This window comes from Eubalaena glacialis, chromosome 3, assembly GCF_028564815.1.
Source record: "Eubalaena glacialis isolate mEubGla1 chromosome 3, mEubGla1.1.hap2.+ XY, whole genome shotgun sequence".
In the NCBI taxonomy this organism is placed as follows: domain Eukaryota; kingdom Metazoa; phylum Chordata; class Mammalia; order Artiodactyla; family Balaenidae; genus Eubalaena; species Eubalaena glacialis.
Genome location: NC_083718.1, coordinates 183,395,697 through 183,412,047, shown reverse-complemented (window position 1 = coordinate 183,412,047; position 16,351 = coordinate 183,395,697). Strand labels below are relative to the sequence as shown.

At 47.5% G+C, this 16,351-nt stretch overlaps 1 protein-coding gene and 1 non-coding gene across 2 annotated transcripts in view; both read left to right on the top strand.

Annotated features, from left to right (window-relative positions):
• Positions 1-16,351, top strand: part of FHAD1 (forkhead associated phosphopeptide binding domain 1) — a 146,212-nt gene that overhangs the window by 79,421 nt on the left and 50,440 nt on the right. The window contains exons 12-15 of the mRNA XM_061184091.1: positions 1,984-2,067; positions 2,806-2,958; positions 3,831-4,026; positions 15,471-15,541. Of these exons, the coding sequence (XP_061040074.1) occupies positions 1,984-2,067; positions 2,806-2,958; positions 3,831-4,026; positions 15,471-15,541 (504 nt within the window). The remainder of the gene's footprint in view (positions 1-1,983; positions 2,068-2,805; positions 2,959-3,830; positions 4,027-15,470; positions 15,542-16,351) is intronic.
• LOC133089353 (U6 spliceosomal RNA) lies at positions 11,571-11,677 on the top strand. Its single transcript, XR_009700715.1, has one exon. It is a non-coding gene; the product is annotated as a U6 spliceosomal RNA (small nuclear RNA).

The window sequence follows — 16,351 nt, the reverse complement described above, 5'->3', positions numbered from 1 at the left end:
CGAGAATCCAAGATGGGGCACTGGCCCTCCGGAATATGGCCCACTGAGGGCAGCCCATCTTGGACCCCCTCCACAAGGCATCCTCTCCTGGCAGCCATGGCTCCAGGGGGACCAAGAATGTTTTGCGTGTATGTGTTTGTGCTTTTCTTTTTCTGGGAGAGTGAGTCCACCTCGTCACTCATTGGATTCTCAGAAGGATCTGTAAACCACCAAAAAAGGTTAAGAACCACAATCCTTAAAGGAGCCCTCCATCCCACCCAGCCCAGCTCCCAAAGCCCTTCCATTTGGTAGCATCCAAGCCTGAACCATCAGTGTGACCGGAATTTGTCCCACACGCTGAACTTCAGAGGCACCCACAAGTTAAATGACGATGCTGACTCTCAGGCAGGTTTTAAAGCCTCTTCAACCAACTTCCACACCATCACCCCCGGTGTCCTTTCTCCTGCAGGGTGCCGACCCCTTAGCAAGGCAGAGAGCCCACCAGCCTGGGCTTCCCTCTGTGCACCTGGGCTACCCCTCACCTTGCTGGCACTCTACACCCACAGTGCACACCCGCTTTGAGGGCATGATCTGGGCCACTTGCCGAGGGCCTGGTCATGGCTCTGGCCAGGGGTCATCCAGGAAGACCCTCAGAGACACTGAGATTCCTCCAGGTCTAGACTCGAGAGAGAAAGGACAAACGAGGCTTCTCTGCACTGCCTGGGCCTTCCTGCTTCACCCCCTTGTCTCCACAGCCCGCTCCTGGCCTGAGGTCCTGCCCTTCCCCAGGCCAGTGACTACAGGACTCAGCCCATCGTCCAGCAGGACCTGTCCCTCCCTATCCCCACCCCCCGCCAAGCAGTCCCGTAGGGCGCCTCTGGTGGTAATGTGGGCCATCGCCCACAGGGCCCTCTCTACATAACCTTTTCCTTGGGCGAGCTAGGACCCTCCCTTGGCCATGAAACCAGCAGACGACCCAGAGTCCCTCCAATCACCCGGTTGGCTTCCGGCAGGATGACTGCAGAGGTGTCCTTAGGAGAGTCACAATTCCTCTACTTGGCTTCCCAGAGCTCCCTGGTATGCAGCAGACTCCTGTGTCTTGGGCCCTGTTGACGTTCTCATTGATTCAGTGGCCCTTATGGTCCTTCAGGGCTCTGTTTTAGAGCCTTTCATGACCACATTTTGCCAGTGAGCCAAAAACCCAGGCCAAGGGCCATCATGTTGGTAAATTTCCAGAGAAACTTGGGCTTCTTTGCCGTTCAGGTCTCATGAGCCTGGGGCATCTTGAACTCGTCATTCTAGAAGCCCTGATTTAATTTAACTGCGTTGTTTCATCACCCGTAACATGAAGACACCAGCACCAGGGAGGCACTCAATAAAAACTGGCTGAACTGAACTAGAGGACTTTGAATATCTGACTTGACAGATGTTTCTGTTATAAGCATTCAATGAGCATTTATTGAGTGCCTGCTGTGTGCCAGGCACTGCACCAGGCTCCGGGGACCTGGAGAGGAATACAGGAGACGTCGTCTTCAGGACACAAGGTCTAAGGCACAAAATGGCAGCAGGCAGCTCCTCCTTCTCTCCCCAGGCGCCCTTGCCGATTACACGAGTTACTCGGGCTGACAGCCTCAATATTTATCTCACAGCCTGGTGCCAACGTAGCAATTACGGAAGAGCGCTCCTGGCCCTGGACTTCCCACTGGATAATTGGCAGCAAGTGGCTCTTCCGAGAGCCCGAGACGTGTGTGTGCTGACCACGTGCGTCGGCTAGGTTAGGCGGGCACACCTGAAAAGTCGTTAAAACCTGCTGTCCCCCTCTCTTGTGTGGGCACTGCCCCTTCCGGTGAGAGGTGAAGGTGTTAATTACCCATAATGACCACTAAAGGCGTGCAGAGCCTTCTCACCGATTTCTCCCGGACCCAGCGATAGAGGCGCCTCTCCCAGCCTTGCGGCTGCAGCTGCACCACTCACCTCATCCCCTTCCCTTTCTTTGTGCTGCAGCTGGAGCTTTTCAGAAGTCAGGTCATCAAGGCCACCTACGGACGCGCGAAGCTGTTCCAGGACAAACCCGTCTCCAATCAGCAGGTTCATCTCTCTTCCCCGCTTTCTCCTTCAGGGACCCGGCACTCCAGACACTGGGAGCATATGTTTCTGTTTTTTGTTGGTGGCACATATTTTTCACACTGTTGCTACACCATAAAGATTTGTTTTGATTTTCTGGGATTTCCTGGCTTTTAAAGTAAAAGCCAGTTAAACTCCCTTGCAGTGTTTCTGTGAAAATCAAATTAAACCACCCAGGACTGTGTCTGGTCGCCAGACCCGCACGGTTAACCTCCGTTAGCCCCGCGAGGAAAGGGGCGGCCTCAGCATAGACGGTGCGTCCTCGCTCGCTCATTCCTTCTGAAGAGGCAGATGGCAGTGAGGATGGGCCTCTGGCTGTAACGATTGCCTTATTATTCTTCCGTTTATCCTCTCCAACCCTGGGTGTCAGCACACGGGTCAAAAAAATCACACCACGGGCTTCTCTTGGAGAACCTGCTTTTTAGGGGCCCACAGCATCAGGCTCAGCGTGATGAATCACTCCCAGAATGCAGAAGAATCTAGAACACACTCGTGGCCACGTGACAGGCCTTTGGCTCTTAAAAACCATCTCTGATCCTGGGAAACATGCCCTGGTGACAGAGCCGACATCCACCCTCCAGAGCCATCACCAAAACACGCCAGGACCTCCCTCCTCTGAGCTTAAGCTGAAGCCCCCCAGGTCCCCTCCCCCCAGAGCCACCCTGCATTTTAAATCTTTTTTTTTTTTCTTTTTCTCACCAGTTAATAGAGAAGATCACCAAGGTCACAGAGGACAACATCAACTTTCAGCAGAAAAAGTGGACCCTGCAGAAGGACCCCCAGCTCAGCAGCTCCAAACAGGAGGAAGTCACAGAGAACATCAAGAAGCTGAAGACGTCCTTAGACAGTTGCCAGGTGCCCCCTTCTCCATTTCTCAAATGTCCCCTGTGTCTCATTTTTGTGCTCCTGGTTCAGGAAATTGTCCAGCTCTGCTTTAGTCCACCTTTTCTCTTGTTGGAGAAATCTGTTTGAGATCCGAAAACAAAGGACCTCCAGAAATGCCTCCCGGGTGAACTTGGTGTGGCCAAGGAGAAGCTGCCCGACACACTCCAAGTACTGTCTTCGGGAGGCCCCAGACCCCGGGGAGAAAAACAGCCCCGTGTTATTTCCAGAGAAACCAAAGAAACATTCTGCTCTTTATTTGCATTTTTCTTTTCTGTCCCAGCAGTGGAAGGCTGCTCTTACCCTTGTTGCCTTTGACTTTGGAGGAGACGGGACCACAGGGTCTGGCAGAGCCCCCCCTTCATGGCCCCCACGCAGGGATGCAGCTTATCACACCAGGCAGCTGCTTCTGCTTTCTCTGGAAATACGCAGCTACTATTCGGGGAGTCTGTGCAAATGTTGGCTTGTCAGCACTCTTTCAAATCAGGAAACCGCACTTTCTGACCAGCTTGTGTGTTGATCTCAGCAGGAATTCTGTAGCCAAATTTGGTTCTCGTTTCAGCCAAATCGTCCTTGGCAATTTGACTTTGGTATTGCCTATACCTAAACACAGGGTCTCTTTGACCATCCAGAGTCCAAATTAGAGTGCACGTGAAATAAAAGCTGCCTCCTTCCTTCCGCCCCCCCAGAAAAGGCAAGTAGAACTGGGCCGTCACAGGGCGGCCAACATACGGCGCTGCCTGCTTCACGGCCACGTCAGGAACACTGCTCTTCGCGGGTCACAACCGTCAGGTGCTATTTCTGGCGATGGTGCCCAGGCTCCTCACGACCTCATCTCTTTCCAGGCTTGCATGAAAATGTCTTGCTGTAGCAATGACCTGAAGAAGGAGGTCGACCTCCTGCAGCACCTGCAGGTGAGCCCACCTGTCTCAGGGCTCCAGAAGGTGGCGCTGGACATCTTGCGCCTGTCACTGTCCTGGCTGGAGGAAACGGAGCATCTCCTCCACGAGGTGGGGATCCAGTTCCCCAGCTCCGACAAAGGTGATTGCAACTCTTTTCTCACATAGTTGCATGACTGAAATATTGCGTTGAATCTGATCACGATGGGACATCTGTTGAGGGAGGCTTCTTAGGTATGTGGCCAAGTGTTCCCTTCTCCAGACTTCACTTTGCTTCACCACTTGAGAAGCAATGTTCCTGGAAAAAAGTACACAAGTGAGACATGATTACTGGAGAAAAATGAGACGTGACAGAGGCAAAAGGAAAAATCAAAATTATGCTAAATCTTCTCTCTCAGAAGTAACCATATATATACATATATACAGTAGAGACTTTTTTTAGAGCAGTTTTATGTTTATGGCAAAATTGAGAGGATGATACAGAGATTTCCCAGGTACCCCCCTGTCCCCACTCATACACAGCCTCCCCCATTACCAAGATCAGCACCAGAGAGGTACAGTTGTTAGAACTGATGAACCTACATTGACGCATCATAATCACCCAAAGTCCATGGTTTACATTAGGGTTCACTCTTTTTTTTTAATTTTAATTTTATTGGAGTGTAGTTGATTTACAATGCTGTGTAGGGTTCACTCTTGGTGTTGTACATTCTATGGGTTTGGGCTTGGACAAATGTGTGATGACATGTATCCACCATTATAATACCATACAGAATCGTTTCACTGCCCCGGCCTTTCTCGCCTTCTGAGATGGCCCACACTCTGTCTGTGGAGTGTGTGTCTCTCTAAATAAATCCACTTCTTACCCATCACTTTGTCTCTCACTGGATTCTTTCTGCAATGAGACATCAAGAACCTGAGCTTCATTAAGTTCTGAAACCAGCAGGTCCACCAATAATGAGCCCAACCCCGGAGAGGACCCAGAGGCCCTGTAAATCACAATGCTCCACCGGGAATATGGTCCAATCCTGAAGGTGCCTTTGATTCCAAATCTACTGCCAGAAGCAGAAGCCAGGGAGCACGGTGGGTGATGTGGTTCAGATCAGGCCATCTCTGAGCAGATTGGTGTGATTCTGTGCACAAAGCCCTGGTATTAAGTCAACTCGATTTATGTGCTTCACTTCTCAGATCACTCTATAACTACATAGTAACAGAAAGTACTGAGAATTCATTAAAAGCCACGGTGGAGTCCATAGAGGGGAAGTGGGGTGGGTGAGGTTACAGATCAGGGACATGGTAATAAAGCAAAATGATGATAGTCCATAAACCAGAATATCTAGAAACTGATATTCTAGAAATTGGGGAAAGTAAAGCTACAAGTTTAACAAAATAAAAGAAGCAAAGGAGAAGCCAGCTTCAAAGCCAGCCTATGCAATTCCTCCATGGCAGCACACGTTTGTTTGATTGAAGCCTGGCCCTGCTGTTCTTCAGTGCCTTCCTATTAGTGTCTTAAGTAATCAGCATCTCCAGTAATCCCCTCTGCAGTGTTCAGGAATTCAACTCGTCATGGGGAAACTTGTGGTTTGAGGACTTATGTTTTTAGAAAACTTCTTTTCTTTTCAAAACTGGACATTTTTATTCCAAATAAAAGAACCTTATCCAAAAAAAAAGAATAGTTTCACTGCCCTGAAAATCCTCTGTGCTCCCTCCCCGCCCCGCCCCCCACCAGCCCCTGGCAACCACAGATCTTTTTACCGTCGCCATAGTTTTTGTCTTTTCCGGGATATCATGTAGTTGGAATCATACAACTTTTCAGATTAGTTTCTTTTATTTAGTAATATGCATTTTAGTTTCTTCCAAGTCTTTTCATGGCTTGATAACTCTTTTTTTTTTTTTTTAAGTGCCAAATAATATTCCATTATCCATTCACCTACTGAAGGACATCCTGGTGGCTTCCAAGTTTTGGCAGTTATGAATAAAGCTGCCATAAACGTCCATGTGCAGGGTTTTGTGTGGACATGTTTTCAACTCCTTGGAGTAAATACCAAGGGTGCGGTTGCTGAATCGTGTGGTTAGAGTACATTTAGTTTTTTTTTTAATTTATTTATTTTATTTTATTTATTTTTGACTGCGTTGGGTCTTCATTGCTGAGCACGGGCTTTCTCTAGTTGCCGCGAGCGGGGGCTACTCTTCGTTGTGGTGCGCGGGCTTCTCATTGCAGTGGCTTCTCTTGTTGCATTGCATGGGCTCTAGGCGCACAGACTTCAGTAGTTGTAGCACACGGGCTCAGTAGTTGTGGCTCACGGGCTCTAGAGCGCAGGCTCAGTAGTTGTGGCGCACGGGCCCAGCTGCTCCTTGGCATGTGAGAGCTTCCCGGACCAGGGCTTGAACCTGTGTCCCTTGCATTGGCAGGCGGATTCTTAACCATTGCGCCACCAGGGAAGTCCCTAGAGTACGTTTAGTTTTTAAGAAAACCACAAAACTCTTTTCCAAAGTGGCTGTTTTGCGTTCCCACCAACAATGAATGAGAGTTCCTGTGGCTTCACATCCTCGCTAGCATTTGGTATTGTCACTACTATCATATTTTGTGTGTAACTTCCAAGGCATTTTCCTGTGGAAAGAGCTGTGTGATTCTAGGCAAGTTACTTCCCATCTCTGTGCCTGTTTCTCTACCTGTAAAATGGGAATAATAGGGAATACCCACCCCTTAGGCTTGTTGTGAGGATTAAAATGCATTGATATATGTAAAGTACTTAGAATAGTACCTGGCATAAAATAGGCACTACCTATATACATTTATTGATTTTTTAACTTTACAAAAGAATAATGTCATATTATACCCAATTTCCTTTAGTTTCATTCCTAACAGTACATCAGGAACACCCTTCCATGTCAATACACACAGATCTACATCATCGCTGTCACTGATGGCAAGGAATCCCATTCTGTAGGATGTACCATAATTTATTTAGCCAGTCCTCTATCACGGGCATTTAAGTTGTTTCCAGTTTTTCACACTTAATAGATGATGCTGACATAAATATTATTCACACATACCTGTTCATCTTATCTTTATCATCCTAGATGTGGAAGGATATGAACCACTTTCATTCAACAAAGATTTATCGCAGGCCTCCTAGATACCAGGCACAGTGCAGGGTGGAGATATAATGGGGTCAGAAACAGGTAGAATCCAGGTCATGGGGTATATGGATGTTGGCTGTAAAATTCCTCCCTCTTCGCTGTACATCTGAAATCTTTCATAATAAAATATTGGGGAGATAACAGGCACTATCCCTGCGCTTGTAGATCTTACGGTCTCAGGGAGGAATAGGGTGGGGCATTAACCGAAAAATCACTCACATGTAAAACTTTAATCGTGACAGTTGCTTTGAAGGAGAAGTGCAGGGCTCTGACCTGGTCAGGGACGGCAGGGCACCTGCAGGATGCATAGGAGTTATTTGCCAAAGAGGGGAGGGGAGGGCATTCTGGGTGGAGGGAGCAGTGTGGTGGGATTGCAGGAAGCATGGAGAACTCAAGGGGCTAAAAGAAGTGGAGGCGGAGGGCAGGGACTGGTGAAGGAGGTCCGCAGGGGCTGTATCATGGTGGGGCCGGGGGCTTGCAGGGCCCTGGTAAGAAGCTCTGCTTTAACCTGAGAGCAGAGAAAAGCCCGTGAAAGGTTTTAAGTAAGGAACTGATGGAACAGGTTTGCGTTTGGAGACAATCATCTTGGCCACGAGTGGAAAACGTACAGGAAGGTGGCCAGCACAGAACCCCGGGAGAGCAGTTAGGAGACTGTCACAAGACACGATGGTGGCCCTCACTATGGCAATGGAGGGGACGGAGCAAGAGAGAAGATTCCAGGGGCATTTAAGAGATGAATCAACAGGCCTCAGTGACGGAGTTAGATATGGCTAGAAGGGAAGTGACGGAGAGAAAGGGGCCTACAGATCTCCAGGTTTCTGGCTTGTGTTAAAAGTACAGATGTGGTTCCTTCACTAAAATCCAGAGTAAGGAATGCCGCAGGAGGACCAGGTTTAAGGGGGAAGATGAGTGTGAGGTGCCTGTAGACATCCAAAGCGGGGTGCCAAGGACGCAGCTGTCACCCTGGATATCCAACCATATCAGTGATGTGGCCCCAGAACCCGGAAGAACATGTGCCACATGGCGGGCGCTTAGTCAGATGGGATGGATGGACGGGTGGTTGGATGGATGATGATTAAAGCCATACATGTGAATGGTATCATGAGGAAGAAGGTATTGAATGAGAAGGGAGAGCCCAGGGCCACACCTGGGAAACTCCAACATTTATTGTTGATCCTTCTTGCCAAATCGCCCTCCAGAGAGGCTGCACACTTTGACACTCTTACAATAATGAATGAGAATAGAGGAGTGATTTTCAACTCCGGTGATTAAACAACCCCAGCCAGGATATCTCTAAGGCAATCCAGAAGGTGGTGTGAATTTCTTTTAAACGTTTTTAAAAAGAAAGGCAAAATCAAGATTAACTTTTCTGTAAGTGCCTGCCCCTCACAGATAGCATAGAGAAGAGGGGGGCTGGATTTCTCCCAGCAACCCAGTGCCTCCCCAACCCCAGTATTACTGTTGTTGTAATCATGGCAGAGTCTGAGTGTGCATGAAACCAGGAGAGACGTGGCCCACAGTTCTAGCTGTTCTTCGAAATCAGAACTAAAACAGGGAAAGACCATGATCTCTATCCTAGTAATAGGGGGCCAAGCAATGTGTGCACTGTCCCCTCCCCAGTCCCAGGAGTCACTGAAGCCTCTGTCTCTAAATCTAGTTTGACGTTACCGTAAAGAAACATGGGTTGCAAAATTAAGCCATCAGGCCAGTCAGTCCAGAAAGCCTGAGAAAGACTCTTTTCAGGCAGCATTTCTCAGGCCCACCGTCTTTTTCTCCAGACTTCACAGAGTCAGGAGACTGAAGTAACATCAAACAGGTCTCTGCAGAATCCCTCCTGCACTGATACGCACTATGGATCCACAAGGATGGGATAAAGAATGCGATGTTCCCAAAATACGTTTCTCCTGTCTTGCTGCCCTTACCCCCAGCTAACAACTCTTGGAGAATGTTCTACAGAACACCTGTTGGGGAAACACAGACTGTGTTCCGTGATTACAACTACTCGGTTCTAAGAAGTCAAGAAGAAGGATGGAGGGCAATAGAGAAGTTAGTGAGTACGGCCCATTCTTTACATTCATTAGGAGAGGAAGTTGATGGTAAAAGGCATTTTATCTTCCAGAACTAGCAATGTTATGGCAAAGCCCCAGAAGACTAAAAGAATGGGATGAGCTAGAGTATTCCCTATATTCTCTGTATTAGGTCCTGCTGTACCTAGTTCCTAGAGGCATCTACGCAAGGATGGTGATGGTGATGATATGATGATGATGATTGTGAGGATGGTGATGATGATGGTGGTGAGGATGATGGTGATGATGATTGTGATGGTCATGGTGGTGAGAATAATAATTAGATGGTGATGGTGACGAGGATGGTGATGGTGACAATGGTGGCCATCATTCATCATTGAGCACTTATATTCTAGGCGGTGTTCTAAATATTTTCCATACATAACCTCGGTTCATCATCACAACACCTCTATAAGGCAGGTAACATTATCCTCATTTCAGAAGTGAAGAAACTGGCTCAAAAATTTTTTATGAGTTAGTCCACCATGATAAGTGATTCAAGGTACTTCCCATTACGGAGGCCAGCAGGGCATCCCCAGTCATTCATCACCATCCACAAACACTCCTAAGAACCTTCTGTGTTCACAGTTCCTAAGAGGAGGGTAGGCACCGTGGTTTGTTTAACTCCTTCTGGGTACTTGTCACTGTGTTAGTTGTTTTACATGTACTGTGTACTTTCCTCTTCCAACACCCCAGTGAGCCAGGTACTATTGTTGTCTTTATTTTGCAGGTAAGGAAACTGAGTATCAATAACATTAAGAAACTTGCTCAAAGTCACACAGCTGGTACATGGTAGGGTCAGGACTCAAACTGAGGTCGTTGTGATCCTAGCACTTGTGTTTTTTCTGTGACCCCACATGCCCTCCGAAGATCCAGAGAGGTACCAGGTACATGCCCAATTCCTAGAGGACAGGTTCTGTCATTAACTTGAACAGAGACAAACCTGAGCGTTTCATTCCCTGGAGTGAAGGGCGTCTGATGCACACCGCGGGCCTTGCCCCAGCAAAGCCCCATTTGCATTAGAGCGAATAATTCTGAGTTCAGGCTTTGGAGACCAGCTGCTAAGGTTTGACTCTCAAGTGTGCGCTTACTCATTGTGTGAGCAAGTCTCGACTTCTGTGTGCCTCTGTTTACTTGGTTATAAAATGGGGTTAAGATCTCACCAGGTAGTTGTGAGGATTAAACGATGTGGTACCCAAATCATGGGGTCACACATAAGCCTTAGTAAATGGTAGCTGCCATCCGCATCAGCCTTGAATACTTGTTGATTTAAAGTGAACTAAATGTGGATGGCAGGCAGATGGGTAGGCGCACAGGCAGGGCAGCTTGATTTACTCACGCCGAGGTGCCTTTACCTGTGACCCCTGCCGCATCTCTATTTGACAGCAGGTCAGATTTTCTTAGCCGTGAGCACTCAGTTCTCTTCCCAGGCCTTCTTCCTCGGCTCTTGACAATGGGCTGCATTTCAAAGCTGGGACTCCATCCAGGTCCCTCTGACCTCAAAGCCCCTGCTCTGAACCACCATACTACCTGCCTTTTAAAATACTGTCCTAAGGGATAAAACGCACGTAACGAGCTAGGTCTGTAAAATCCTGGAATAAATCCCTCAGGGAAATCCAGGTTGAGTAAGTATTGTTGGATCATGTCATGAGCAGCCCAGGAGATTGGGGTCACTACTAAAGATCTGATTGGTTAAGAGATCACCTAACACCTGTCAGAATGGCCGTCACCAAAAAGAACACAAATAACAAGTGTTGGCGAGGATATGGAGAAAAGGGAACCCTTGTACACTGTTGGTGGGAATGTAAATTGGTGTGGCCACTATGGAAAACAGTTTGAAGCTTTCTCAAAACACTAAAAATAGAACTACCATATGATCCAGCAATTCCACTCCTGTGTATTTATTCCCCCAAAATGAAAAACACTAATTCAAAAAGATACATGCACCCCAATGTTCATAGCAGCATTATTTACGACAGCGAAGATATGAAAGCAACCTAAGTGCCCATCAACAGATGAGTGGATAAAGAAGATGCAGTAGGGAATTCCCTGGCGGTCCAGTGGATAGGAGTCGACGCTTTCACTGCTATGGCCCAGGTTCAGTCCCTGGTTGGGGAACTAAGATCCCACAAGCTGCATGGCGTGGCCCCCCCAAAAAAATAGATGTGATATAGATATATCTATACATATCTCTATGCAATGGAATACTACTCAGCCATAAAAAAGAATGAAATTTTGCCATTTGCAACAACATGGATGGACTTGGAGGGTACTATGCTTAGTGAAATAAGTCAGACAGAGAAAGACAAATACTGTATGATATCACTTTTATGTGGAATCTAAAAAATAAAACTAGTGAATATAACAAAAAAGAAATAGACTCACAGATATAGAGAACAAACTAGTGGTTACCAGCGGGGAGCGGGAAAGGGGGAGGGACAAGTTAGAGGTAGGGAAATAAGAGGAACAAACTACTGTGCTCACTTCGGCAGCACATATACTAAAATTGGAACAATACAGAGAAGATTAACATGGCCCCCGTGCAAGGATGACACGCAAATTCATGAAGCGTTCCATATTTTTGTGACCTGAATGGGAAGGAAATTCAAAAAAGAGGGGATATATGTATAAATACAGCTGATTCACTTTGCTGTACAGTAGAAACTAACACAACATCGTAAAGCAACTATACTCCAATTTAAAAAAAAAGAGGTACAAACTACTATGTATAAAATAAATAAGCTACAACGATATATTTTACAGCACAGGGAATATAGCCAATATTTTATAATAACTATAAATGGAATATAACCTTTAAAAATTGTGAATCACTATGTTGTACACCTGAAACATATAATATTGTACATCGACTATATCTCAATTAAAAAATAAAAAAGCTGTGACCTAAAAAGAAAAAAAATCTGATTGGTGAAGGATTACTGTGTGGTCCCACTGGAAGATAGGAAACATCTAAGGAGGACCTTAAAAGTTAGCTCCCCTCTCCTCCTGCCTGGTTTCTCAGCTTCTTTTGATAAGGGAAAGAAAGGACTTTTTACATTTTTCTTTGCAAGCTCAGTTGATTGTGTCTATTTCTGCAAGACTTTGTTGCAAATAAAAGGCTTCCCTGCATGCATAGAAAATCGCTCTTTCTCAGATATCCAAGATACGCAGTATTTTTATGTGAAAAAAAAAGAAAAGCAAGTTGTAATACAATATGCACAGTGTTCTCCCCTTTTTTTTTTTTTTTTTTCAAATGCCAATATCCGACCACAGGAGAAATCTGGAGGAAAAGACATAAAAGAGTTGAGAGTATTATCCCAACATGGTGAGACTGCGTGAGCCTTGACTTTCACTCAGTCGTTCAACAACTATTTATTGCAGGCCTCCTGTGTGCCGGCCACTGAGGATACAGCGGGGGGACACTTTCCACTTTATGGGTTTCTGCCCTGTTTGGATTTGTGTAATAGGCGTGTGTAACTTTTGTAACCAGAAATATAATCAAGAATTGCTTCTTCTCCCAAAGAAGAAAATCCCTCTTTCCAACAGCCCAAGTCAGCATCACCCATCTCTGCCATCTCGGGATCCTCCCAGCGCCCCTCTCCTCACGCACCCTTCACATCAGCCAGCCCAGCCCTTCACTCTCCAGCCTCTAGTCTCTCTGAAAAGAGAATGACAGACCTACGTCTGAATTCTGATACTACTGCTTACCAGCTCCGTAGCTTAACCTTGCTGAGCGTCTGTGTCTCACCTATAAATGCAAACACATTTCCTTGCTGGGCTGTTTGTAATGATCAGAAAATATCACGTGTTAAACTCCTGGCATGGCGCCTGGCACACAGCAAGTACTTAATACTGAATAGCTATTATTATAATATTATTTTTCTCACTCTTCCAAGGTGGAAATTCTCAGCAAGTGGCATTGTCAGAGGTCAAGGGCCCAGGCTCGAGCCTGTTGAGCTCCCCTCCTGTCTCCCTCCGCACCCATCTTTTCTCCTTTCCCTCTATCTTCCCTCACTACGTTCTCTTTCCACGTGCATCTCTTCCCTCCCTGAGTCTCCCCTTCTCTCTCCCTCCCAGACCACTTTGTGCACAAGCTCCTGAATCACGACCTCCTTCTTCAGCGTATCCAGCCTCTCACTCCATCTTTCTCCTTTGTCATCAAACATGCGCTTCAAGCTGGTGCATCTTCACTGGGACCACTGCTTCTTTAGCCCCTTTTCTACTGCTTGTACTCCTGTCCCACTAAGACCTTGAAGTGCGTTACACCCTGTGTGCTGGCCACCAACTTCCTACTTTGTCTTTGCCTCTTTGGCAACTGACGTGGCCCCCCTGCACGGAAGCCCCACCTTCCTCCCCCCACCGTGTTCTCTCTGGCCTACCCAACCCTCTCGGTTTGCTTTCTTGAAACCCTCTCATCTTTGATAATTACAGCTTGGGTGGGGGATGCTCCTGGCAGCCAGTAGGTAGAGGCCAGGGATGCCGCTAAACGTCCTACAGTGTCCAGGACGGCTCCCACAACAAGGACTGTCCAGCCCAACACGTCGAGGATGCTGCAGTTAAGAAATGCTGCTGGCTCCTTCGTCTCTAATACATCCCGGTTATTTTTCTGAAAAAAAAACACCCTTGATTAAGCCAACTCACTGCTCCATCAGAAGCTGAAATAGCAGTGACTCAGACCCTGGAATCACACCACTGTGAGCCCAAGCCCTGGCTCAGCCATTTGCCAGCTGTGTGGCGTCCAGCAGCCACATGTCTCAGAGCCCGACTGCCTCACGTGTAAAAGGAGGCGATGGCGGGACAATACAGTGGGGTGATGCGCTGACTGCTTAGCAGAGGGCCGGGCACACAGGTCACACTCATGACAGTTCAGTGATGTTTAAGTCAAGTTTATACTCTTTAGGCTACTGTTCTAGGCTGGCCACAAATTGAACTCAGCTTTCCATCCCAACTCTTCCCTCTACTCCTCCCCTCCCCCATCATCTGCTCTACCCCAATTAAGCTCCACCCTCTTCCAGAACATGCACTGCATTTCCCCACCTCTCATCCTGCCTCCTGCCTTCACCCCCCATATTAGTTTCCTATGGCTGTTCTAACAAATTACCACAAACTTAGGGGCTTAACACAACTCATATTTATTCTTTCACAGTTCTGGAGGCCAAAGGTCCAAAATCAGTTTCGCTAAGGTAAAGGCAAGGGGCTGGTTCCTTCTGGAGGCTCTAGGGAAGAATCCGTTTCCTCGCCTTTTCCAGTCGAGACTGGAAAAGGCGAGGAAATAAAAATTCCCCGCTTTCCTTGGCTCATGGCAGAGGAGCATCTTCAACTCTCTGCTTCTGTCACATCACCGTCTCTGTCTGTCATAGGCAGACTCCCTGTGTCTGCTTCTTGTAAGAACCCATGCGACTATATTGGGTCCCCCCAGCTAATCCAGGATAAGCACCCCCATCTCAAGATCCTTAACTTCATCACATCTGCAAAGGTCCTTCTGCCCTGTTAGGTAATGTTCCTAGACTCTAAGGATTAGGACCCAGACATCTCTGGGGGGGAGGCATCATTCATCCAACCACATCTTCCATTCTGAAACGCCATCCCCTCCAACTCTGCATACCCGCCAATGCCCACGCCCAGTGGGTCCTCAGCCAAGCAGTGATCACTCCAGGTGAATGATGGCGCCTCCTCTGGGACCCTCACGCTTCCCCACTCCTTCAGCCATCATTTCCACGCCACCTGGAGTCCCTGCCTGTTTCCTACCAGGCACTTAGAGCTTGTCTCTCACGCTGAATGGCTTCATATCATCCCCCTGCTCAGCTCACCGTGCTGCACACGGCAGACACTTAGTCGGTAGGAGCTCTGCAGATGGTTCTTATTTTCCACCCACAAAAAGAAACTTGGATTTGAGCCCAACCGAAGCTGATCAACAATTTTAAAAACACAAGGTGAGGCTTCCCTGGTGGTGCAGTGGTTGAGAATCTGCCTGCCAATGCAGGGGACACGGGTTCGAGCCCTGGTCTGGGAAGATCCCACATGCCGCGGAGCAACTAGGCCCGTGAGCCACAACTACTGAGCCTGCGCGTCTGGAGCCTGTGCTCCGCAACAAGAGAGGCCGCGATAGTGAGAGGCCCGCGCACCGCGATGAAGAGTGGCCCCTGCTTGCCGCAACTAGAGAAAGCCCTCGCACAGAAACGAAGACCCAACACAGCCATAAATAAATAAATAAATAAATTTTTTTAAAAAACACACACACACAAGGTGGATGGCAACTCACGTTTCCTTGATGGGAGGGCGGTGTTGCCCTCACCCACCTGTCAGCAAGCTCTGTAAAGACATTATTCAGAAAGCAAAGGAAGTGACTTACCTTCTTCTTGCTTCTCTCTTTAAGGATTGTCTTTGTATCTGAAATACCTTCTGGAACATTATAAAAAAATTACAAGCCGGACCCAGGAACTTCAGGTAATCTTTGAACTTCAAAAGTTCATTTCAGCTCCTGCTTAGAATTTACCTAGCCCTGAGCATTTGAACTCTGTTCCTCCTCTGTTAGGTAGTCAGCACACATCCTCCAAAAGGTGAAAAGATACCTCCATTTGCACACGAAATGCTTCAGACAGGGTGGCTGAGATCTCCCAGGAGGGCAAGGAGGCTTGTTTTCCTCTGTCAGAAACCAGAAAAATTTAAATGCCATCAGATCTTTAAAATTGTTTATTAAATGCAGTGGAAGAAGTACAGCTAGCCACAGTATAGGCAGCAGAATTACCAAAAGTTACATAATGTCAACATTTTAGAGGCAAAATTATCCTTAGGGATTGTATCTCTCTGGTAGCTATTGCCGTATTAATACTGCATAATAAACAACCATAACACTTTTAGCAGTATTCCACAGTTATTGTCTACTGATCACACATCTGGGGCCAGCCACTAGGTGGGTCCGCTGGTCTTGGATGGGCTTGCTCACGGGTCTGGGTGTTGGCTGGACCTTGGTCGATACAGGCTGGCCTCAGCTGGAGCAGCTGTGCTCTGTTCCACGTGTCTCTGATCCTCCAGCAGGCTGGCCTGGGCACGTTCTCATGGCGCTAGCAGAGGAAGCAGAAATCGGGAAGAGGAAGCAGAAATTGGGAAGAGAATGCAGGCCCAATCATGGAGTGCTTTTCAATCCTCTGCTTGTGTTATGTCTGCCAGCATCCCATTGGCCAGAGCAAGTCACATGACTGAGTTCAGTGTCAGGGAGCAGGATATGGGTGGGCACTGCAAGTTACATAGCCAAAG